This window comes from Neopelma chrysocephalum, unplaced genomic scaffold (genome assembly GCF_003984885.1).
Source record: "Neopelma chrysocephalum unplaced genomic scaffold, ASM398488v2 Primary Assembly neopelma1_26b, whole genome shotgun sequence".
Lineage (NCBI taxonomy): Eukaryota > Metazoa > Chordata > Aves > Passeriformes > Pipridae > Neopelma > Neopelma chrysocephalum.
The window spans coordinates 262,680-289,319 of record NW_020897696.1 but is presented as its reverse complement, the minus strand read 5'-3'; the positions used below and the strand labels follow the sequence as shown (position 1 = coordinate 289,319).

The window sequence follows — 26,640 nt, the reverse complement described above, 5'->3', positions numbered from 1 at the left end:
ACATTCCTTGGGGAGCTTTATTTATTTTATCTAATTATGGGGGCCTTTTCATAGGCATCTTCTGAGGGCAGGAGCTACTTTTGGGCAATATTTTCACATCAGGTGGGCCCTGATCACCTCCAGCAGGGGAACTGAATCTGCTTTCTATGGTCATGATAACTTCTGTGCTTGCTGGCATATCATGTAATTGAGTGAACATGACTTGCGTTTGTCTGGAAGCAGCTGCTTCCGCATTTTAGAAGGAGCCCAGTTGAACAGCACATCAGGAGAATGCGCTAAGGGTGTGTACTGAATCGGAATCCCTGAAGGATTCCAAATGGATAAAGGAAAGACGTGATGCACGGATTGATGAACATATAGTACAGTAACATTGAATTCCCTAGACCATCGAAAAGATTTCTATTTTTCAAATGCAGACTTGAAATTACTTACTTCTATATTTTCGATAGCTCTGTTAAATATTACTTTTAAGGTTAATCAGGTATTTTTTTTAATGTGCTTTTAATGGAGATATGCTTAGCAGTGTTAAAAAAAAAAAAAAGAAAACACAAAAGATCAATTTGGTAACAAGTAGTTGCTTTTTATTCTTCCTTGTTCATCCCACTCAAATCTCCTCGTTTTACCAAGATGATAATTTCAAGATCAAAGAAATATTAAACGTTTTTACAGTGACTTTTAGAGGGCAGAATTTCCCAATTCTTTGGCAAACAGCATCCGTCCAAACAGCAAACGTCCTCTGTAAGTGGTGCAGACCAGCGGTTTTTCATTCAAAGCTTGCGAGGGCCTCGGCTGGTTCCTGCCATCTGGTGGGTACTTGGAGTCACTACCTCGATACTTCTAATTTCCACTAATTCTTAGTAACCAATATTCTGAACAACTAAGCAAGTGTCACAGAATCACAGAAGGGCTGAGGCTGGCAGGGACCTCTGGAGTCCATCTGGCCCAACCCCCCTACCCACACAGAGCCCCCAAAGCCATTTGTGGAGGACTGTGTTCATGTGTCTTTTGAACATCTCCAAGGTTGGAGACTCCACAACCTCTCTGGGCAATGTGTGCCAGTGCTCAGTCACTACCACAGAAAAACAATGCTTCCTGATGTTCAGAGGGAACCTTCTGTGCTTCAGTTTGTGCCCATTGCCTCTGGTCCTATCACTAGGCACCACTGAAAAGAGTCTGCCTGCATCCCCTTTGCATCCTCTCTGCAGGTATTTATACACATTAACAGATCTCCCCTGAGCCTTCTCTTCTCTAGTCCCTGCTCTCTCAGCTCTTCCTCCTGGGAGAGATGCACCAGTCCCATCATCATCTTCATGGCCCTTCGATGGACTCTCTCCAGTATGTTCCTATACTCTCTTTATCCAGCCCAGAACTGGACACAGCACTCCAGCTGCAGCCTCACCAGTGTTGAGCAGGGGGGAAGGATCACCTCCCTCGACCTGCTGTCAGCTCTCTTCCTTATGCAGCCCAGGATGGCATCAGCGTGCAGAGGCACCTAACTGGCTCATGTCTAAGTTGGTGTCCATCAGGACTCCCAGGTCCTTTTCTGCCAAGCTGCTCTCCAGTTGGGCAGCCCCCAGCATATACTAGCGCATGGGGCGGTTGTTACCCAGGTGCAGGACTTTGCAGTTGCCCTTGTTGAACTTCATGGGTACTCTTACAGAAGTTCTATTTGAGAAAGTATAACATCCATTGAAGCTTTTCATAGGAAAGGAACTTTTTACATTTAGGCACTTTGATAAAAAAATCTCTTTCCCTTTTATACATATTTTACTGGCTGATTGATGGCATCTGTAGTGGTGAGTATTTGACCCTTGCAGATTTATAGAAATGAACTGGCTAATTACACCATACACATTTGTTCCATGTCAATATATGAACCAAATGCACTGTTTTCTGTTTTGACAGTTGCACTGATTTAGGGCATGACCACAATTTTAGTGCAGTGTGGAGCTGAAATCAAGGGGCATATTTGGTGTGATAACATGCAATAAAAAGAAACGATCAGTGGGAACTTAGGGATGTTCAGCATTTAGAAGTTCATTCCTTGCTGGAGTCAACCATCAAACACAGATCAAACTTATTGCTGAAGACTTGGTGGATGCAACTGGTCATGGTTGGGATGATCCATCAACTCATAATTCTGCAGCTTGTTGAGTATTTCTATCTCAAAATAAACTTGATCTTTCACAAAATGAGTTTTTAACCTTTAACTGTACACAAATTCATGTAAGGTAGAATCAGAATTTTGTCCATTTAGCACTCCTTTGTAATCACAGAATCAATTTAGGTTGGAAAAGAGCTCCGAAATCAACGAGTCCAACCTATGACCTAACACCACCTTGTAAACTAAACTGTGGCACTAAGTGCCATGTCCAGTCTTTCCTTAAACACCTCCAGGGTTGGTGACTCCACCACCTCCTTGGGCAGCCCATTCCAATGCCCAATCACTCTTTCTGTGAAGAACTTCTTCCTAATATCTATCCTAAACCTCCCCTGGTGCAGCTTAAGACTGTGTCATTAAATTTTGAATTTAATGACAGTTTGCAGGGGAAGAAAAGTCCAACCTATTGGAAATGTATTACAGGTATTTTTTATGATGACCAGAAGTGACAAAAAGTGGTTATAGATATTTTCTGTTGTTATGTGGTTGACTAAGGATGCTGGATAAAAGCTATTTACGTATTTTAAAAGTTTCTCTCCTATTTTTCTGGTGTCCAATAACACATTGACTTATTAGCCTTTTCTCCAGCTGAAGCAATTACCTTGGGTCTGTCCGAGCAAGGCCTTCTTCCTTTTCTTTTAAACTTCTGCCCTCTGACAAGGTTCTCAGGTGTGCTCAGACTGTCAGGCACACGCTGCTACTGCACAGATTCTCTTCCTGTTAAGAAACCAGTCAAAGCAATGTACTTGGGTCTTGCAAGTTGTAGGAACATGAGTGTTAGGGAGAAGGTCCAGACATGGGGGAGTTTGCCTTCAAATGTTTTAAAGAAGAATCAGATCAGCCTTCACAGAATTTGTTTTTGATGGAGTTAGATCCCTTGGAGGAAATATAGGAATTTTCCTGTGTAATGATTCAGGGCTGTTTCGCCGCTTTCTTTTTATCATCAAGCATTCAATCCTTGGTTTGTTCTTACCTCCAGAGCATTAAGTGGTGTCCTGTTGCTGCATAATGACTTGTTCCCTACTTGATGCTGTCTGAAAGAAGGAGTCAGTATTTCAGGGCAGAATGTTCCAGAATAAGGTTGCTTTGTGAAAAAAATTATGATTTAAGGATTAAACAATCCTTCAGCAATCCTTTTATCATGACAAGTATGCGACGACCATTTTTCAGAGATGAGGTGCATTCAAGAGACACATGGAGTGGACAGCTTGTGCTTTGGTAACACAGGAGGGACACATCCAAAGGCATATAGAGAAACAATGGGGAAAGCTAAAAATAGAAGGCAAACCTTATCAACTTGCACCAGATCATGATCATCTCCCTAGACATAATTGCTGGAAGATACAGGTGTACCTAGAAGTGAGAATCATGAAAAGCTCAATTTTCTGGCTGAAATCAAAGTTATGTGCATGACACTTGAGGTTTATCTGCTGGCATACAGGTGGATTATGTCAGCAAAAGTGACAATGTTTATTAAAATGGGAGTAGAAGTTACTTTTTTCACTCAAGCTTTTTAAAAAAACAGTGTTTAGGGAAGAGAAAGCATATAGGAAAAACACTGCAATGGAGCAAGCTCTGAACAACTTTGTTTTTAAACAAGTACATTTTCCTTTTTATTTCATAAGAAGTTTACTGTTGAAAAATGGTATATATTAAAGCAAACACATTATACACATAGATTAAACATCAGATAGCAAAACTGTATGGAATGAGCACTACTGGTTGTATTGTATAGGGTTTACAATCAAAGATATACTTAAAAACCCTCAAGAGTTAATGTACTTTCAAAGTAAATTAGGCACAAAATTTAGCTTGTAAGTAGCTCTGCCAACATCTCACTGTGATTTCACTGATACAAAGTATTACAAGTGATCAAAAACATAAGCCAACATTTTAAATTTTTAAAATTTTATTTGTACTATGTCCTGAAATAGTACAAATGTATACAACATTCCACCTTCGTTAAAAAAGCATGTACAGTAGGGACTATAAAGTACAGTCAAAGGTCTAAACAGGAAATTGCCCTTTTATTTGGGCTCAGAATTAATATGGCATAATCTATGGCTTTGCTTTGTGGACGTATTTGAAATTGAGTAAGTCCTAAAAATACGGGGGGAAAAAAAGGAAGATATTTTCAATGAATTCGAGCTACAATAGAAAGGAAATTTATTAGTAAGGAAAACTAGCTGATATCAGATGTATATGCCTCCCTCAGTTTTCTGTATAGGATGCAAGATACAATGAAATTTTAAAAAGTGAGAGACTGTGTCACCAAAAAAAAAAAAAAAGGAAAAAAGAAATCCAAGGAGAAAAATACCTTCAAGCCAAGGAACAAAATACCTTCAAATAATTTGCTGCAAGGTCTTAGCTTAGATGATGCAAGTCTGTGAATCATAATAAAATCTTTCCTCACAGAAAACTGTGAGATCTTCTAAATACACATATTAGAAAAGTGTTTGATTAAAATATCAGGGGTTTTTTAATTTTCAGTTAGCAAGATGTATGGCTGTGCTGAAAGTTGTCCTTTTTTGCTCATTTAAGACAAAACCCATTATGATTGCCACAGAACTATGAGGAACTGCATACTTTCTCGGGGTAATTTTTACTTCATCATACAGGAATTGCTTAATAGGTAAAAATAAACATCTTAAAGTCTTAATGCTGTTTTTTGATTAGCAGAAACACAAAAAGGAATGCACTGAAGCAAGATGATAAAAAAAAGTGTATCATGCAGTATTTTGGTTTTGTGTATACAGTATCTCAAACCAATGATGTGACTGAGGGGTGGGGGGTTTTAATGTATTACATTCACATTTAGAATTAAAACTGTACGTGAAGGCAAATTGTGTGGAAATGTGAAAAGCACCGGGATGCTTAACAGAAGGGTGCCAGATGTGTTATTGTTTCTAGCATGCAGAGATAATGCTTGAAGGCCTATCACAGCAGTGTGAACTCCTGCTACTTCTAGTTCTTTACGTTACTGCTTTGTACGTGCTGGCTGCAGTCTGGTTGCGGTCAGCAAGTGCTGTATGGTGCTAGGAAATTAACCCACAATCTCTGCAGGTTCAGTGACCAACTTAGATCCATCCCATGCTGTCTTGAACTGTTCAGGAACCGGAAATTCTTTCTGGTAGGAAACAAAAGCAACAATGATGATTAAATAAACAGTGGATACCTCATGAAAACTGGTGGAATACTATTAGTGCTACATGACTGAGAAAGCATTGATAGCTCAGACATGCCAGGATTACAGAAAAGCCTTCTTCATTACCCTAGGAAGCTATTTTACAATGCCACACAGGAAAAAGCCCGATTGCTACCCAGTTTCAAATAGCCTTGGTATGGTACTTACTTTGCAATAATCCCTCTCACACCATTATCTGCATCAACTAAGTAAATAAGCCTCATGTCAGAAATGACTTTAGATTCCATCAGTGTCTGGGTTGGAAGACAGTAGAAAGGATTTATATGTGGAGATTTAGCCAGAAGTCTAATTCTAAGGACAAAAGCAATGCTATAACATGGAAGAATAAAATAAAAAAAAACCCTCTCATTTTAAGAATGATGCACTTCAAAAGACTCAGCACCCTTTGTGGGGCACATAAAATGAAGCAGAACATCAAATAAAGTCTCCTTCCATTCTATGAATTCAGTGAAATGATGGGAGATGTCATTGGCTATTTCTTTGTACCCAGTAAACAAAAAATTATGTGAAGAGAAGGGGTTTTTTGTTCAAATCTCAAAGAAATGTTTTGCTAGCCAGTAATTTCAGATGCTACGGTGATTTTGAGGCGAGACTGACCAAAACGACTTTTTTAAAAAAAAGAAATAGGTGAATATGTGCCCACTGAAAATTGTTCCCTTTTTAGTTATCTGAAGCTGGGCATCCAGCAGTCACTTTTGGAAATGTGGAGCACGAGAATTCTCATTACACATTTTATTTTATAAAGCTTAACCTGCTCTATCAAACAGAATTCCAGCCCAAAAGACTAACAAGAAGTTTAAGTTCTATGCACTGCAATTTCAACACTGGTCTGTTGAGGAAACTATGAAATTATTATAAGCATGCTTTGTCTGCATGATCCCTTGCTTGTGTGTGAAGTGACAGAGCTTGTGTGTAAAGTGACTACTGGAAATGCCACTGGGGATAGTATGGAAATCTTACTAGAACAGGAAAGGAACTGGGAAAATGCACCTGTTTGAATGGCTTTTAAGGACATATGTTGAAAACAGTAGAAAGTATTACAGCTCCAACCCATGCAACAATAGCTTTAGAAAAGCCATATATAATATACTGTATTATTTCATCTGTAGTAGTATTTTATTTATCTTAGTTTTAGTGTCATCGTCTTCAGACTTAAGTGCTCTTCAGTGAAGTGAATTTCTTTTGAGAGATTATGTTTAGATATCAAAAAAGAAGATCAAATGGACAGGAGATGAAGCCACTATCTATCAGAATGGAAAAACAGAACATCATGTCTGATCTTCGAAATTACTTTGTGCCCCAGAAAATAAAGAGTTCTTCCTCCTGAGATACAGGTACATAAAAAACTCAATTATTTTGGATCATTTTTTGGTGACATAATATGTGTGGTATGTCAGTTTCTTTCCTAGCAGCTTAAGTGCTATTAGCTACCAAGACTATTATGGAATGGGGAGGAAAGCTTTAAAAATATCTCACTCACATAATCACCATCTTGGGGGATGAGAATGTTCATCTCAGATGACTTGGCACTCACAATCTCACAATCTAATGATTCCTCACTGAGGTAGATGTGGCAGCCTTCTGTTTTGTTAATAGAAATGGTTGGCACTTTCCCCATCACCTGCAAAATAAAATCTACTTAGCATCAAATCTTAAAGTGCACACAGAGATACTGTTAATAAAATCCTCATTGCCTGCCAGGTGTAATTTTGGCCACCAATATCTGATCTATGTGTCAGTTGCCTGTGTGATGCTTATATTTGACTTGTTAGACACTGAAAATTCTTGGTGGTGGTAAGGAAGAACTATACACGACAGCGAACTTGTAATATACAGCAAGCTTTTAATATACAGTTTGATGAAAGTGTTTCCCTGATTCTCTCTAATTTCAGTGACACTTTTGTACTGATATTTAGGCAGTGTTCCCCTTGTCCATCAGTGAGAACTGGCTAAGAAATCAAACATGTAAACTCCAACCCAGTAAGGGCAAATGAAAGACCCCAGCATACAGTAGTACTTAACAAGGGATTTGTAATATGTTCTGAAGACTTGAAAGCTTTTCCAGCATACGATAGGAAAGGGTTTTTATCCCCTTCAAGCAAGCTACAGTTCTAAAAAAGCACTAAGATCAATTTAATTCAATCTCCAAAGATATTTCTTATGTCACTTTAAAAGCAAGCACAAGATTTACTTGATGGGAGAAAGGGAAATCTCTTGTTTACAATTCTACAGATTAAAAGATTTCTTCATGGCTAACAGGCTGACTCACTGGTTGTCAATAAAAATTCCTCCTTCTCCTGCCCTCTCTAGCAAGGACAGCAATGTACTCTGGACAATGCATGAAAACAGCAAAGATTATTCTGAGCCATAAAACAGTAACAGCATGTGACAGATATGTACTTGTTAATCACAGTGTATCCCATCATTCAGGTTAAGAATATCTTTTCAGCTTCAGTTCCTTAACTGTGACAGTAAACAAAGAACAAGTGGTCTGTCTTCTTGCATCCCACCCTGATACTGAAGTCTGATCTATGTAATGGATCAATGCATCTTAAACTTTCTTTTCTTAAATGGGTTCTTATGCAATGGAAGACAAAAGGAAGGTGTGTTTAATAAATTTTGCAAACATCTGGCAAGAAAGAAAATACCACTGAGATAAAAGAGTGCCAAGCAGTACGGCACTGAAGCAACTATTTATAGCCAAATCTGTAGGATGAATATACCGAAATTTGTTGCATTAACGTATCATGTGTTTGGAAATTATAAGATCAGGTCTTCAAAGTACTGAGAAAATGGAGGTGCTTAGCACTTGCCATACACAAACCCTGCGGAAGCTGCCTGATTCAAGCAGCATACAGCATATAACCAGACTGTGCCTTCTTAAGTGGATCCCCACTTCTGCTCCACTGCATGCATAGAAACCTTATGCAATATTCATAGAGCATGATCAATTTTGATTCTAAGAATTTTGATTCTTAGGAAAGATATTTCCTCTTTATTTGAGTATTAACAAGCTGTGGTTTTGCTATTCATGACATATGAATTTTTCAGCTTTCATAAATAGTTTTAGAGGTAATGATAAAAATAGTCGAATTCTGAAGCATGGGGTGGGACTGCCTATATTTAATGTTATACAGCAGGCACAGCCTTTTACTCAAAAGACAAATAATTAATTAACATTTAATTTCTTTTTCACTTAAAGTAATACATCCTGAGGTCCCTTCCTGAGACTAGGTCATGCGTGTCCGACACAACCCAGTATTAGAGCTGGTAGTTGGACCTCTTTGGAATGGGATGAATGAAGTGCTGTAAATGTCAGGCAGACTGACTGTATTTTAAACCGGACAAGTGTCCCCCGTAGAGAGGGCAATGTATAGATTCAAAGTACATCTATTTTCTTTTCATGAGAGCCACAAGGAAGATGATCTCTGATGAATCTTTCTGCAGGCAAGTAAGTGCATATAATGTGTCACGTTGCTGGCTGCGGAGATTTTTCAAAATCCCGTCACCTACTTTCACTTTGTATCATTTAGTTGTCTCTTGACAATCTATTTGAACACTTCCATTGAGAGGATAAGAAAAGAAAAAAATCTTCTGTGCTTAGAAATCAATTAGCTAACAGCCAGAATTTGATCTCTAAGCACCACTGAACTTTCAAGTGCTAGGAGCTATTTAGCATGAAAGCAAGCAGATTAGGGACAAAAGTAACAATTCTTACAGTGTATAGATCTCTCAGCTTCACCGCAACCAGAAGGCACCGGGCTATGGGGTGTTTGTTCAGTGACAGTTGATAGTTTTCATAGGCATTTTCTAAATACGTCAGCAGAATTTAGTGCATTTAAAGATACATTTGGATGCATCTATTTCTTATTTTTGTTGTGCTCTGTGAGTTTTTAAAATCTCTTGTAGCTACATGGTTTTTTTCCCTCTTGTTCTCTGCCTATCTTTGTCTTGCAAATAGATATTTACCTGAATCTGAATATCCCTGGAGTTGATCACTTCCACGATTCCCACAACATTGTCAAACACAAGGCCAAACTTTTTACAGTTGTCTAAAATAAAAGCAATCATAAATAAGAAAGGCAAGACAAAAGCAAATACATGCACACCTGCTACATTAAGTATGAAAATTCCCAGTCTGGCACTGCATAGCTCAGTGACTTTACTCATGTAATCAATCCATTAAAATGAATTGAATGATTCAGATGCATTATTAATCACATAAGTCATTATTTTCAAGATTGGCATTTAAAGCCCAGCTGAGCTATCCACTCACCAATAGTAATTGAGTTGATTTTTCCTTTTATCTGAAGTGTAGATTTGTTACACTTGAAAATGTAGGCCACTTGCTTGAGTTCAGTGTTGTTAATGACCAGGTCATTCTTATCCTCTTGATATTCCTATTTCAAAAGAAAGTTTATTTAATTGGTTGTTTTTAACTAGCTAACAGTCAGACAGAGTTGAGTACAACTTATCCTCGAGTCATTGCATCTTCAGATACAACAGAGCAATATCCTTCCTGTGGCTTAAAATCCTAATCTGTTTGGTGATCAGATAATTCACCTAATTCACCCTTAGATGACACATGTATATTTTAGAGCTGCAGAAATGGAGAACTTAGCACAGATCATGACAAAAACCATTAATTTTGTAGTGAAGACATTGTGCTCACAACAATTTAAAAGGCACTCACAAAACTGTTGTTTGGTTCCCATCTGATTTAGACTGTCACCTTGAAGAACAGAGCAAGTTTTTCTTCCCCAAATGTTATATAGTGTTCAATACAGCATATTATGAACAAGTACAGGCATTACCAAATACAATAAAGGAGTAATAGGTAAAGAAATTTCCTTTCATTATGGAATATGAAAGGACAATTTCACTCCATGGATGTCCAGGAAAGACTAGGGATCCACAAGGAAAGTTCCAGGCATTAGAAGAGTAAGGCAACATGACACAGGCAAATGGTGACTTCACCTTATGCAAACTCAACTCCACAGTAATGACTGTCTATGTAACCTTCTGTATGACTAAACTGCATATTCTTTCCTCCCTCTGTTAAACAACACAGCCACATCAATTTTCATTCATAGATTATTTGGTATATGCCTACATAAATTAACACCCAAACTTTAAGCAAATCTCTGTTTTCCATCTATAGATTGAGCAAAAGGAAAACACCTCTCTACTTTTAAGCACGGGAAACATGCTTGCATGGAAAGGGCAATGAAAAATAAATATGTAATTCCATCAGATAAGGTATCTGGAAAAAGTGGTCTGTAGTAACACTCCCCTGCTTGCAAAAATGGCCTGCAAGAAGGGATTTTAATTGGAGTTCTCTACTGGACTTGTTTCTGGGGCATTCCCTGATTTTGCAAGGAATTTATATACTGTTTCTTACATTCTCCAGTGCGATGAAATAATAAGTGATTCTCAGAGAAAAATGAATTAATTAAAGATGCTACAGAATAGTAGAAGTTAATCTGTAGCAAAGCAGAGAAGCTCAACATGGTTTGCAGTGTGCCAGGGTGCAATTCAGAGGTGTGACTGAACTCACCACTCTCCACTTCTTTCCCTCTAGCTCCAAGACAGGGGCGTGGCTCTGCTGTGGGGAATTTTTGGGAGAGGTGGGACTTGGAGTATGGCTTTTTGTTGGAGAACGAACAGATGGACCTTGGGCACGTAGGCTGGGGTTCTTGTGAGTCTTCTGGTCATCAGAGACATGTCGAAGCCCTAAAGAAAAACAAAAAAAAAGGGTGCTTGTGAAAGAGAGTCTATTTTCCAGTCCTAAGAGCATTCATATTTAAGCATGAAAGGTTTATTTGTAATTGTGTTAAATGATTCTGTGAATTTACATGCTTTATTTTCTCAAGGTGTACCTGGGTAATGACCTAAAGTGTAACTGCCAACACACTTTTAGCGGTTCATATAAAACCTACTGTGGATGGACTATCTTAGTATCTTACAACAGGGAATCCCACAACATCTTCTAGTCCCGCTCTGTCTGTAGCAAGCCCTAAGAGCTTGTTCTGTCATGTTTTTCCATCCACAAAATGAAGTATCTTTTTCTAATTTATGACAGTATTTGACCTATCCCTGTATATGTATCGTATGTATTTAAACTAATAGGCATTCACTTTAATTACAGCTGTCCAGTATTAATATAAGAAGCTTTACTGTTGCACTCCACACTGATCTGTGAGCCGTACCTTTCTACCTTACACATAACGCATTTTGACACAGGTTGGTACACTCAATGTGAATCAGAAAAAGGGATAAATCTTTATTCCAATTGCATCTTAGACGTTAACAGCTACTGGGGATTGAAGATATACAGCTTGGCTGCCTTAAAATAAAAAAGGATACCTCTAAATAAATTGTGTGAATTTCAGGTGTGCCGAACTTATTTGGATGCTGTTGCTTCTAAAAGAGGTTTTAGTGTGCAGTCTTCTCCATCAGACCACTGCAAGCCTCAGAAAGATCTGAGTTGCTTGAGTGTGACTTAAAAATGCAGTGAGAGTTAGGTTAATACATATAATAGCTCTTGATGTAGTTTGACTCATGGGTCACAATTCAGTTTCTTTTCTCCTGACCTTTGGTGATTGCCTCTCCCTGGTTAAGCTGTGCAAACAGGGCTGAGCGAGCCGCAGTTCTTTCATCCTTTGCGGTTTCTGTATCAAAGATGGGGGGCGGTCCCGGGGGCGGTGGCGGCGGCGGCGGGGAAAGGCACGACCCGCTTGTTAGAACAGATCGCATAGATATGGATGATGCGACAGGGCCCTGTGTGAGATAGATGGAAATTATTTACATACTGAGGTTCAAGGAACACTGTATCATGATAAGTTTTTTTTATTGGCATCCTTGGATGCTGTGAGTTCGGGTGGCTCTAGGCAGCCACAGGCTCAGAAGTATTTCTAGCCCCATAATCGAATGTAATCCTATGAATCCTTCCCTGTAACAGAGCTGGCAACGCTGGAAAGACTGATGGTCCACACTGCTACCTTAATACAGAACTACTCCATCTGAAATATTTGTCTCAAGACTGATGTTAAAAATCTTTAATAGTAAAGATTCCATAATTTATTCCAGTGTTGACTTACATGAAAGAGAAAATGTCTCTTTTTTTTCAGATACCAAGTTCAGTTACACGTATCTTGGTGTGCATTGTGCATTCAGAAATGTACAGAAAATGTTTTGATCTAACACAAGCAACTGGGAGGGTCATGACCTGTCAGTTATACATATGGAACACGCTGACTTGTATGCAAGAGGTAAAATGTTATTCTTTGGACTGTTCAAGTCATCTGCAAAGACGAATACCACAGAATGTAAAATAATGGTGACTCAAGTCTCTTGATTGTGAAATTCAATATTTGAGCTTTTAGTTCAATTTATCAAGTTCTTTTTTCTATTTTTTTCAGTTGCAGGAGATCACAGCACACAAGTTATGAGTGAAGGGGGCCTTGGCAAAGTAACTAATGCAATCTTTCAGCTTGCATAATCAAAAGTATAATACCTACATAGAATATGATTAAAAAGACAGAAAATACTAGTAATGATCTGACTAAAATTTTGTGATAATATCCCAACATCCTAATTATAGGTGTTAGACAGAATCTAAGAACCACTTTTTCTGTCTTGCCACTGAGTGTCACTCTGATCCCAGCTCTCTGCAGCACAGAAGGGACTTTTAAAAGAACCATTGAGAAAATTAGCTTGGTTTTGATGAATTTAGCTGGCTAAACAGACATTGTACATCACACCAGCAGATATTTATAAGGTGGGAAGATACAATGAGAAAAGTACAGTGACTTACAAAGTCACAGCTTCTGTAACTGGCTACCTTTGTTAGGAGATACAGGTTATTAAAAGTGCATCCCTGGTAATCCATACTAGAAATAGATATTGCTTAGCTGGCCTCAGAGGATATTTTTAACAATTTATGATACTACTACTCCTGCTTTCCACTGAAACAGTAAAGTATCTGTCTGGTTTATGCATCTCACAAGAGTGAAAACTGTAAACTTGTTCTGGCCTGTAATCCCAAACTGATAATGGAAAAAGGGCTGAGGTCCACATGCTCCTTTTTTATTTACTCTTCAGATATACTTACAAAAAAAAGGATCCAAGATCTCCCAAGGGAATAAGCTCTCTTCTTCGCTATTGAATCTTTTTGATCAAATGTAAACAAATGAGAAGAATCTCCTTTTGGCATTGATTATAATTTATTGTCAAGATATACTGGAATTGATGTGGACTGCTTTTAGAGACATTCCATTTTTGCATGGAAGCGTTTAACTCAGTGTTTCTGCTTACAAAATTCCTAATTACAAGTTATTGTTTTAGGCTGGGGACAACTTCTTCACTGGGGCCCCAATTTATAGTGTCTGTCTCCCTGCCTCTGCTAATACCAGTAATGTTATCTGCAGCAGAGTCAGCAGAATAGCGAATTATTATAATTTAAAAAAAAAGAATGTAAGTGGATTTAGTGGCACAATCAGTTGTTGCTGCCTGAGGTGCAATACAGATCTTCCCTTTCTGTTGCCTGCAACCATAGCAACTGAATCGACTATGTCCTGGTTATCCAGAATTATGAACATTGCATTTGTGGGGCTTTTTAAAATACTTAGATACCCAGAAACGGCACTCACCGTGCACAGTGTGAACATGTAGTTATGAATTATGTATGCTTTATGGAAGGAGATTAATAGCAGTGGTTAATAACTTTAAGTCTGAGATAAAAATCTGCTTTCCTAAACTCCAGACTGACATCTCATTTCTCAAACATACCTTATTGCTTCCACCTGCACAAATACAGTGCTGTGGTTTTCCAGAAACTTGTGTCCGTAAGACTCACATGTTGATTTGGAATTAACACCAACTAAATTGTGCAAAGGCTGCAAAGATGCATTAGAGAAAAAAAAAACCTGGAAGTTGTCTGGGTATTCTGCACTCAACACAGAGTGGTGGGTCACTGCCAGTCTCTCTGCTTAAAGTGTCAAACTAAAGTCCATCACAGATCATGCAGAAGACTCCAGGCTCAAATGATGCTGCTGAGTAGTGCATCCAAGGCAGTTTCCCAAATGGCAACTAAAGTAAGGGAATATCTATGTAACTGAGATGGAAGGAAAACTCAGAGAGATTTATCTGTGGAAGTGGATAATCTCTCTCCCTGAACTCTGAAAGAACTATCTTGTGAAAGTACAAACAAATGGAAGGATTTTAAATACAACAATTAAGTTTGGATGTGGTTTTGTATGACTGAAGAATGTCTTATTTACTTTTGGAAAGAGAAGAGGTAGGAAAGGATCTGGGAAAGCATCTTTCCCATATAGAGCAGTACTGATGAAAAAACAAGTCTAGTCAAAAATCTCAATGCTTGACCTGAAGAGCGAAGACCTTTTAGTCCTTTAAGTGGGTTTCAAGAGTAAGAAAAAAAATTTACTCATTGAACTCATGCTGCCCATCTGCCTCCTCTTTTCTTTACAATCCTGGTCCCTCCACCAACATCAGTGGTTATCTCCATGGAGCTCAAAAGATTTTAAGTTAGATCTAATTAAGAACACAGAAGCTGTCACAAGGTCTTAGAAGACACCTGAGTTTCAGACACTCTTCCCACTTTTCCTCTTAATTTTGTGCAGCCACAGAAATAAAGAGATGGACCAAAACTTGCTTGTTAACTTTTCTCCTGCATGATAAATTCCTGTATGACCTCAGTTACAGCTGCAGAAGCTAACAGATATTGTATCATGGTATTTTTAATTATGTCTGAACATCTATGGCCATTCTGGAAACTGCAAACAATTTAAATCATAAATTAGGCCAGGCAAAATTGAAGGACAAATCAAAGGAAAAAAGGCCACTAAAATACAGGGTGGAACTAACTGCTCCACTGTAGATCCACCATCTTACAGCACGGACACATCCAGTAGGACCATCCCCCATTGAAATAGAACAGCATGAAAAAGACAGACAAGTCTCACTAATGAGGAGCCATACAGAGACTTGCTCTAAAGAGGGGTTCAGTCTTACTCTGGCTTTTGCCTTCTTTTCTTTGCCATTTTGATTTACGTAACTGAAATCAAACAAACATTCAAGTGAGGTGAAATTCTTTGTGAGAAAAGGGGGCAGAAAGCACAAAAGTGAACTGGAAAGGCAGAAAACACGTTTCAGTTCTTGCATTCCCTGCATGCCAGGAAGATGGGACCTTTGCTGCACTTAAACACAGTGATGTGAAGAGCAGATTTAAAATCATTCTAGTGAAGTGGTTCCAGGAACTGTCTTCTTGGATTAGTTTTGACCTCTGTTAATACATAAACCTCCAAGTTACCAACCTAAGTCATTGGCAACTACTTTGCTTTCCTTAGTCACCTTTCTAAGACCGCTTAGACCCTCAGATTCTAGAATATTTCTGAACCAGGCTCTTAAACTGTTCTGGTATCTGGTAATACATGTGTATACTCGTATCCAATTTCAACTAAAGTGCCCTTCGCAAAGTCCATTCATTTCTGTTCTGTACAAGGCAGTGTTTGTGAGAGAGAGCTGCCTGGAATAAAATAGCATGTTACGTGCCCACAAAAGTTCATCTAGCCTAAAGCAGCAGGTGCTTACCAGCTTTGCTATTTGCAAACAACTCTTCAGATTAACTTCAAGCAGATGTTAACAACAGTGTGTCTTTACACAAAGAGTATTAAGAGCCATTTGGACCACAAAGGCGGTTATTTGCAAGCCGCCTTTCTTCCTCTTTTATTTCAGCTGTTTGCCTCAGGAACAGCTGCTGTTCTCAGTGCCACGGTGTCTGTAGACACCACTTGGAGTTATACTGATAGCCCACTGTTCCCATTAACATGTTGGTGTGGTAATTTTTCCATAATTTAAAAATACGCCCCTTGTAAGACCTATCAGGAACAGAGAGTGTCGGCCTTACTTTCTGAAAATGTAACACAAAAATAAACCATAACTTTTAACCTGCTAGCTTTGCATCACAGTGAACTTGGTGTGCTTTAAAACTTACTCTCGGAGCTTTCTGAAATGGGGAAATACCTAATTCTCAGAGTAAGGTCCTATCAAGAAAAGGAGATGTGGGCCCTGTGACCATACAGTAAGAGCTCTGTAGGGCATGAAACATTCCAGAAATTTCCTCCCAGGGGAAAAAAAGTGTCTTCAGCTTCAACTAAGCCATGCTCTGAATCAGGTGGCAGGAATTGGTCAGGGGTTGCTCCTTGCTGGATAGTTTTGAGCCATCTGCAGAGAGACCCAAGGGCCTCCCACTGACTATGGCACAATAGCTTCGTCTAGGGACAGTGTCTGATGCTGCTCATGGAGCTGGGCCTGATAAATGCATTGTTATCACTGTGCAAGGGTTTGCAGAATTCCAGTACAGCCTCAAAGTAGGTTGTATTTCTACCTTTATCTTGTACTACTGGCAGATGGGTGATGTACTCTCCTTTTATCTCCATGCTGGCTACCTATCTTGCTCACTGGAAGAAAGACAGACTGTTTATGTTGAGGCAGCTGGCTGGTTGAAATTCATCTATCTCGAATCTCATTTAATTCCCTTGAAACTACAGTAGAGCTGAGCAAAGCCCTTTGCTTCTGAGAAGCTAGACCTTGTCAAACACGTTTTTCCTAAAGGCTTCCTTCCCCCAGAGCACAGGGCAACAGCCAGTCTTGTTAGAGAAATGAAATGCTGTTCATACATAACACAAGTGCTCTGGATGCCATACTGTCACTAATTTTTGGTGGCAGCTTGACGTGTCTTTAGGTCTAAACCCAGCTACCGAGAGACTAAGAATTTCTTTTTATGTCTTATCGCAGATGTTACTATTTCCTGAGCTATTCTTGCTGAACAGCTCCCTGGGTTAGCCTTCCATGTCACTGTTACTATATTTGTAGTGTTGTAGCAGCAAGGAGCCCTAGTAAGAGGCTGGTATCTCTGGGGATGTGAGGGGCTTATGTGCCAGACCCTGTACAAACACCCGCGATGTTCCTCTGTGTTTATCCAGCTTTCGGCTGACACAGTGTGGTGCGGAAACCGGAGGGAATAAAGTTCTTGTGGTGGAAACCTGCTGTGGAGCATTTGAATGAACATGTATTTCTTGCAGCTGCAGTGGTTGATTTTACTCAGAACAAGAAGATTATAAACATCTACATAATGCATATAAATAAATTATATATGCATATATATATGTGTATAGTACATAGTACCTATTTGATTAGCCATTCCTATTAAGAGGTAAGTATCTATTTGCAGCTGAGGCAACAGGTGGCTTATATAGAGGTCATGAAATCCCTTCCTTAATTTATTGCAAAGCCTTCTTTTCATGGCAGCAGATAAACGGGAGTCCTAATGGGGAATACATTCTTCTAAAAAAAAAAAAGAATATCCCTGTTTTCTCCCCCTTTATAGTAATGACACCTAAAATGATTACAGCATTCTGTATTGTTCTTTCCATACATACGCACAGCCAAAGACAAGAATCGTGAAGCTCAAAATATCACATATCAACCTCTGGGAACAGGTGGACTGTGACTCAGGGGCACAGAGCTCTTGTTAAGGTGTTTTTTTGTGTAAAAGTAGCTTAGCACAACAGTTCTATTACCTACTGTATTTAAGCCACCTGTCTGCAAGGGGTTATGCTGCCCTGAGATCTGCAATTCACTGGATGAATTTACAGGGCCTGTAATCTTTGTGAGTTAAAACACAAAACAACAAAAACAAGGCCAGGTCCTTTTCTTGTTACCAGGTCTCAACAGAGTTATTTATCTGTAGGGGTTTGAAACTTTGAAGACCCCTGTAATACACTTGTGCCATTTATCACCTGTTCAGGATTTTACAATGATGTTTACATCTTCAGAGGTACCCAACCAGAAATGCTTTACACAGCCATAGTCTTCTAAATCATTTGAGAACTGTATAATACTGTAATTGCCAACAAGTAATGTGCTCCAATGGGCAGATTCAACCATCTTTTACTTACAGAAAAATACAGTTAAAAAGAAGACCGATCCCTTTAGCAAGATAGTAAAAGTTTTAGTAGATGTACCTTTCCCTTTTTTGTCCAGCTTGCATACTTTCAGTTTTCTTTTTCCTTTCCCTTTTCCACTGGAACTAGGTTGCATTATGTTACAGGTCAGGTGGCATTTGACAACTGTTGTCAAACAAGCCCCTCCCAGGTTCTCCCTTAACATGTCTCAATGGTGTTTGGTCACTAATGTTAAGAGAACACCACTGACATACAGTAAAGACAAATATTTCAGCCATTATTGGAATAAGAGAGTAAAACTACTTTCTTTCAAAGGGGCAGGGATATGATTGAGCAAGTCTCCACCAAAGAGGCAACTATTATAGAGTTGCCAGGATAGCTGTTTTTTTAACTGACAGTGTACCAAAAACCAGAACACTGCCTATTCTCTGCGAAAGCAACACTTGCAATTAAAGGATGATTTTTTTTCAACAAAAAAGTATAAGAAAATACAAAAAGGGAAGGGTAGAAAAAGAAATGGAAGGAATATAGAAAAGGAGAGAAAAGGCTATGACTGAGAAAAATTGAGCACTCCGAAAATATCTCCATCTCATCCAAGATACAGACATATAAATCAGGACATCTGTGCTGCCCTTACTTCTATCTGAATGAGGCCCCTGGGATTGCAGTTGTGGCTGTGGCTGGAATTTGGCACAACAGTTTTGACCTTTAGCTTTAGTGAAGTGGCTCAGACGATGGCTGCTTGATAAGTAGGTCAAACTAAACACAGCATAGAAGAGATACTGGACAGACATTAGGAGGCTTTCGCCTGCAGAAGTTGGTCTTGTGCAGCTTGTTCACCTCAGTTTTGGTAGAACAGGAGAGAGACAGAGCCGTTTTATAAGAAAATGTATGGAGGTGATTATTTTACACAAAAACGAAATGGTCTGCACTGAAACTACTGTAATTGCACTCAATCAGGCTAATGTAGGAATTATGACAGTACTTCTTGGAGTGGAGAATTCCAGCTTTTAAAGAATGTCCTTAGACTATTATGTAATGATTAATAAATATTTTTTAAAATGATATTTCAGGGAAAAAAGACTTGAAACTACTCTATTGGCTTCAATGGAAACGGGATTTAAATAAATGTCAATTGCTTGTAAAGATGTGCAGACTTCCTCATAAGTTGTTTTGATTTGTAAAGAGAGGGGGGAGGATTTCACTCATCACTTGAGTGAAATTCTATATTAGAAACTAAACACTGTAACAAAATTCACTGCTAGTTTGTAAAAATTTCTTGTTTGTAAATAAACTGCTGGTAAAATTTGCCCTAAATGACTGTTGCATACAAAGAAGGAAAAGTTAACTACGGATCCACCTGCAACTGAAAGATCCAAGACAATTATCCTTGAGCAAGATTTGTTTCTTAACGCACATTTGACGTATGGAAAACTGCAGCAATCTCTCATTATTGCTGGTTGTTTTCTTGCTGCAAAGTTCACCTGCAGAAATAGGAGCAGAAGTTTCACTTCCCCCAGATTATTTATGCAGTCCTTGTCACAAACAAACTTTTTATTATTCTTGTGAGCTTATATAAGAACTGTTCATTTCTTTGCACCACCAAAAAAAAGTGGAGGGTCGAAAGAGGCATGCTTCAACAGCATCCCTTCCTTAGGCAAAATAAGAGGAAAAAAAGGGACTTGCTGCTTATCAGTAAGAACTGAAAAAAGACAGGTCACTGTTACAGCTGTGGTGTAAGTTGGTAAAGCAAAAATGACAATTACTGCATAGGTAAAATGCTACCCTGGGCACTTAAAACGTTTCATTGTAACAACAACTTTTTCATAAGACTCACTGACATCTGAGAATGTCACATCTGGTAGCAAATTAAAACAAATCTCCATTAGGTTGGTAGTTGCTATTGTTCCCATTGTCAAGATGGCTAAATTGAGATGCGGTGAGTACAGTGAGCAGCCACTCACTACAGGGTGTATAAGGCAGAAGACCACTTTACATTCAAAATAATGGCCCATCTTCGCGAACGAAGATTTGGGGAAAGGTCTTTTACCTTTCCAGCCTGCGCAATGGATTTTTTAGGTGAGACACAGCCTGCGCTGAACTGAGCCCACCCTTTAATCCTAAGGTTCATCTGCCGGGGCCAAGCAAGCTTGGACAATGGCAGTGAGGTCCTCAGGACGTAGGTTTGTTTAGAGTGTCCTTCTCATAGATGGATGGCCACACAGGGCTAACGACCTCCATCAGGCCAGGAGACCGGGATTTGAACCCGTGGTCGCAGCAGTGAAAGTCCTGCACACTAACCACTAGGCCACCAGGGGTCTCACATTCAAAATAATGAACTACAGAATTACACTTTTAAGGAAATACTGTAGATCCATCTGATTTCCACTGACAAGCATACTTTCTCTGACATATGCACAATCAATTAACGAAAATGACTATTTCATGGTGAAATTACATGGAACATTTTGCTCTCTGGGACAATCCTGCTCACAAACATACATACTTTAAATATGTACGTTTCTTCTGTGAGCACAGTACCAACAAATATCCTAACCACATCTATCATGCCTTTAAATGTCTACAATTTACATGTGGCCCAGTTTTGTACCGCCATTCCACATGAATAGTAAAACAGGCTCAGATACAAAAGGTCTAAAGGTCCTTAACAACACTATTTCTTGGCTTTCTCCTTACACAGTCCCACACATTTCAATAGGATGTGCTTAAGAAGTAAAATATTGTCACACATCTGGGCAGAACCAGAGCCAAAGTGAATAAGGAGAGAGAGCTGTGTTATATCCCAAAATCTGTAAACATCTGTTTTTATCACAAAATTCTTATAGAGCAGATAGAGGTAGCTGCTGCTGTCAGAGCTGACTGCTTGGGCCAATATTTCAACCTTTTGCACCTGTTTTAGTGTCTGTTGTGAAATTTGTTAAGACATTTCTTTGCCTTTCCTTTATGGTATCTGCCTGTGTGCTTGCTGCCAGAGCCAGGAACACTTTGCTCTATACACTAGTGATCTATTCCAAGGTTGGCTGCAGCTGCCCTGTGCAGCTTGATGGAAGGGTACATGGGGGCTGGAAATGGCACAGCTTTGTGATATTGCCATGGAGCATGGCCAGAAATGTACACACCACAGTCTACAGCACGTATAGGTTAAGGGGCCAACTGCCCACTAAAATATTCTGTCCCCTTCTCTTTGGAAACCCAAGCATAGTCTGATTTAGGACGATGTTCCTGGGGTTTTCTTGCAGCTCAAACTATGAGAATACAGCTCTGAGAGAAGCAGTAGTTAATATTCTTCTGGACTCTTCAGTCTCTTTAGAAATATCCAGATATGCTACTTAAGAGCTTTTTATAGAAACTTCAAGCATTGCTTTGTTGACTTCTGCAGATATGAAGAGTAAATTATCAGTATAATATACTTTTAAATCTGTACTTATACAGAAGTTTCTCTCTTTCTCTCTCCCTCTATAATAAAATACCATTTCTGCATCAATGTCTCCCTTTCATAAATGTTCCATTTTGTTAACGCCTTGCCAAACTACTGCTTTTTCCTTTTTTTCTTTTTATGCATATAAGGGGAAGCTGCTGTGTGCAATGATTAACAACTGTGTCTGGAGTATATCTACAGCTTTTATGTATATCATATTTCTGTCTAGACCCTGATTCTGCAGACCTTTATGCTTAACTTCACACAGCATGAATCTGTGACTTTCATTCTCACTTCAAAATGTATAATAAAAATGAAATTATCACTTGAGTAACTTGCTTTCTTGAATGTATTTGTTACCAAGCTTCACAGAAATATTTAAATAACATTTCAACAAGCTATTTAAACAACATGCTAACTTACTGGATTCTAATTTCCTTATACTCACATTAAGTAAAACTTTATAAAATATATACATCCATAAAAATGTGCTTGTAATTTAATCTTTCAGACTGACATCGCATGAATGATAATTTAAATAAGCCATACTGCCAAGAAAACTTCCAGATATGAGTAATATCCAAAGTGAAGTGAAATTAGTACTTCAGATGCAGTGATAGTCTCCTGATGGCAGGAAACTATACTTAATATGAATAAACAAGTCACACTTAGATTTGTATTCAGCAATTTCTTGCACAACTAAAGAGAGGAAAATATAAATACGTGATGGTTGAGATACTGGTTTTAAGACCAGTCAAATATAATCTGTAACAGCTACACTTCTGAATAAGATTACCAGTACTCAACAGCACTGAGAGTTTCTCCTGTTTGATCAAAAGGCAGTAATCAGCCTCTATCTTATAACACTACTTCCATACTTGTAAAGTTCTATTAAAGATGAAAATTATTCTTTCTCTGTTTTAATAAAACTAAATTTGTCCCAGGTTTCTCAGATTAATTCAGCTAACTGGCCATGACAATTTCTTTTCCTTATCTAATAATAATTTAAAAATCATTAGCTCTTCTCACATTCACTGTTTGTAATAGAGTAAGATGTAGCAAGACATTTACTACTAAGTAAAGAATAACATTTAATATTTTAAATTTTTACTACAGAAACCTACAAAGGAGCAAGTATTTCCAGTCTTCTAATTTATCATGTTTAAACATCTCTGCATTGCTTCAGACTAGGAAGTGCGCACAGATCATGGTGTCTCCTGTATTTGAACAAGCACTTGAAAACTTGAGTACTGTAAGGACTTGTACAATGTCTAATGAAGGGTATGAAGAGGAAGCTGTATATTCTGTTGCTGAGCACAAGTATTCTCTTACATGATTATCACCTCCATAGAGGGACAGATAAAGCAACTTTTCCAGGTACCACAGAATCACGGAATGGTTTGGGTTGGAAAAGACCTCAAAGATTATCTAGTTCCAATCCCCCTGCCAGGGGCTGGGACACCTTCCATTAGATCAGGTTGCTCAAAGACCCAACCAACCTAGCCTTGAACACTTCCAGGGATGGAGCATCCACAGCTTCTCTGGGAAACCTGTTCCAGTGTCTCATCATCCTTGTAAAAAAAAATTTCTTTCTTATATTCAGTCTTTCAGTTTAAAACTATTGCCCCTTATCCTGTCATTACAGGCCTTGGTAATGTCTTTCTCAGCCTTTCTTATAAGCCCACTTTGTATATTGAAAGGTTGCAAAAAGGTCTCTATGAAGTTTTCTCTTCTCCAGATGAAAAAACCCCAACTGTCTCAGCCTGTCTTTATAGAAAAGGTGTTCGAAGCCTTATTCCATAGAACCATAGAATATCTGGGGTTGGAAGCGACATTAAAGATAATCTGAAAGCTCTATTTTGCTTCCCTGTGTTCCTGAGTTCTTAAAATTGTTTGGTGTGGGAATTAAAATGGTGGCCTACATCAATCCTCTGAACAGTCATTCAATCAAAAAAAATATTATTTCCATACACAGAAGAAATTATAAATCTGGTGTGAAAGACTGCATGTGCAAGTATGTGGTAAGTTTAGGAGATGATATCAGCAAAGAGCTGGCTGATTACATTTTTAATATACTTCAGCAATTCTCCTATACTGATAATAAACATGAGTACATTATTAGAACAATATAGAACACTGCATCAATGTAGACAGTGGACATAAACTCTTACACTTATACACAACAGAAAATTAATTTTTCATGTTTATACTTCTCTTACAGAAAAATATTAATTGCTATCATCTCTCTATGCATCTCAGATGTAACACACAGAGGAAGTTTATGCAAAGAGCATAAGTAATTAGACATTGTTACATTTAACCTCTGTCTTTGTATTTCAGGAATTATTTCTGTACGTCTAATATAACAGTTGTATAAAGCTATCTATCTATGAAGTAATAAATTGTTATGTATTTCTTGTGTTTCTTTTTCCTGTTATTAAATCTTTCTCTACAGATTCTTCCCACCATTCTTCTCCTTTCCCTGCCGTGTTCCCCCAGTTCTCCAGTTCTCCTTTAGTCTGACATGTCCTTCAATTTTTTGTGGTTTGTTTTTGTTCCTACCTTCTACTGTAGAAGGCACGGAGAATGATGTCGGCATCGCCTCACCATGTGCAGCTGAGGGTTATGACTATAATCACCCCAGATAATTCTTCCCTCTTCCTCCAAACCTGTACCATAATGGCCTGACACATCTTCACCCATCTTTTAAACTTTTACTGGCTTGGTTGGGAAGTCCATGGACCATGACTTCTGTTCCTGGCCTAGATATTTATTTTTACTGAGCTAATGACCTGCATTAAAAGTCAAACTGGTTACTGGCATTTTATGGTTGTTCTTGAAGAAAGAAAGAAAGAGTACTTACAGTTTTACTCCAGGTGAGACCTGTGGTATGATGCTCTTTGATATAAGCTTGAAGCTCAGACCAGATGTTCAGATATGACTTCACCCAATCAACATGGCGTGTGTCACTGTAAAAACAGAGATAATATTTATATTTGTGAGTGTAAGTAAAAACAGAAAGCATTGCTAACAAATCAGTTAGCAGGCAGCCAGCCAGCCCAATGCTGCAAATACTAAGGCCTACTGCACTGGAAAGCTTCTAGCTCCTTCCAGAGGACAAACAAGGCCAAAGGATGTCTGTAGCAGAGTGTTTCCTGCTAGAAGGGTGTGTCATCATTCTGCTCAGGCACAAAATCAACTGAAGAAGCACCTGAGCTGTGCAGCAGGTACCCAGCCTCAGTTTAAGGGTGCTGAACTTTAGAAAACTAAATATCCACGGGTTCTTTAAGATACTCTGGCTTCCAAGTTCAAATGTGTGATACTGGATCATGGTGTAGTCATCAGACTAAAGTATTTATAGATCAAAAATTTTTAAAGTACAAGTCACAAGTTGGCTCTAGAATCATTATCATTAGTCTTCCAATGGGACTGTAAATGAAAACAAGAAATATGTAGAGAGAGATAAACTGTTGGAGTCCTTACTTATGACAAATTATTACAGAATAGTGATGGCCGTGGACTGGATGCTCACAAGGATTTGTGTGTCTACCTTCTATTTATTCCTTTGGAGTTTGATCCTTAATAATGCAGAGGATCTGGATCAACAGGCTTAATCCAAAGCCTACTGAAGTCAAGGGAGAGCCTTCCACACTTTGGAAGACACTGTGGTCTGATTCAGTGGAAAACAGGAAAATAATTCCTTATTAAAGGAAGCACTAAATACCTAAATAATGTACTTTATTTATACCATTACATGAGACATTTTTTTCTCCAGTATGAGTACCAAGGCTATACTGTAAAAACGATCAGTTACTCTAGTAGGCAATACCTTCAGTAGGTGAACTAAGGCTTTAGGAATAATGTATAATACATATAAAGTGAAATATTCTATATAGCATGTAATATATACTTAGACAAGAAATATAAATAGATACAAAAGGTTTTAATAAAGTTTTCCTCACTAAAGAGGAAAAACTCAGTAGCAAATACTGCTCTTCACTGTGACATAAAAATCAGGAGCTAATATCTGGCCTTCAAAAGTACCAAATCAACACGATTTATACATGGCTTTTTTAAGAGGGCACAGGAAGGACCTGTATTTTTTCTTTTTGTCCATCAGCCTACAGATACCGTTCATGGAATTTTTTCTGTTAACTCCTTGTGCTTTTTAATAACAGTGCAGTGGTATAGAGAAAAATCAGGAGCTATGGAATTTGATGTGCAGCTGTACATACCTACCACCTAAATACACATTTTCAAGTGAAGAGCAAGAACAGCAACAGTATGAGTGCACAAATGAGACAAGGAAAAATAGCAGCTAGCCAGCCACGTGTTGCTATGCAAATATGCATTTGCATATAAGCTTATGATGCTGGAATGCCAGAAAATTAAATATAATCTTAAAATGTGCAGATAGTGAAAACCAGCACTGTTAGTGCTGCTGCCATTCTCACTGCAACATGCTGCAGGTCAAAGATGAGGAGGGGAAACTATACTACTGCCGGCAGGTTTTATCAAATGCTTTTTAGTTTACAAAATACTTTCTATGATAGCATCATGAACCCTACTGGTATGGTTAATGCTCTGTTCTCTGGCTAGTGGATACTGGGGCTTGGCAACATACCTGTTCTTGTAGTCCTTTAATACCCTGTTAGTATAAAAGGTAGCAGCATCATTCATCTCCTTGACATAAGGGCCTGGTTTAGGAGACTAGGACCATCAACCCATGGTAGCAGGAAACAACAGAAGGAGAAAGGAAGTAAAACATTAGTCAGACACCTTCCCTGACACATTAGGTTTATTACCTTCTTGGATGTAGCAGACTGAGGAACTATATAGATGAGACTAC

The 26,640-nt window shown here is 38.5% G+C and overlaps 1 protein-coding gene across 4 annotated transcripts in view; it reads right to left on the bottom strand.

Moving 5' to 3' along the window:
- Positions 1-3,745: 3,745 nt before the first annotated feature.
- Positions 3,746-26,640, bottom strand: part of CAP2 (cyclase associated actin cytoskeleton regulatory protein 2) — a 69,859-nt gene continuing 46,964 nt past the window's right edge. For all 4 annotated transcript variants that reach the window (XM_027676144.1, XM_027676146.1, XM_027676148.1 and 1 more), the window contains 8 exons: positions 26,416-26,501; positions 24,655-24,760; positions 11,960-12,146; positions 10,924-11,099; positions 9,643-9,766; positions 9,336-9,418; positions 6,847-6,987; positions 3,746-5,288 (listed from right to left, as the gene is read on the bottom strand). In XM_027676144.1, the coding sequence (XP_027531945.1) occupies positions 5,205-5,288; positions 6,847-6,987; positions 9,336-9,418; positions 9,643-9,766; positions 10,924-11,099; positions 11,960-12,146; positions 24,655-24,760; positions 26,416-26,501 (987 nt within the window). In that variant the 3' untranslated portion in view covers positions 3,746-5,204. The remainder of the gene's footprint in view (positions 5,289-6,846; positions 6,988-9,335; positions 9,419-9,642; positions 9,767-10,923; positions 11,100-11,959; positions 12,147-24,654; positions 24,761-26,415; positions 26,502-26,640) is intronic.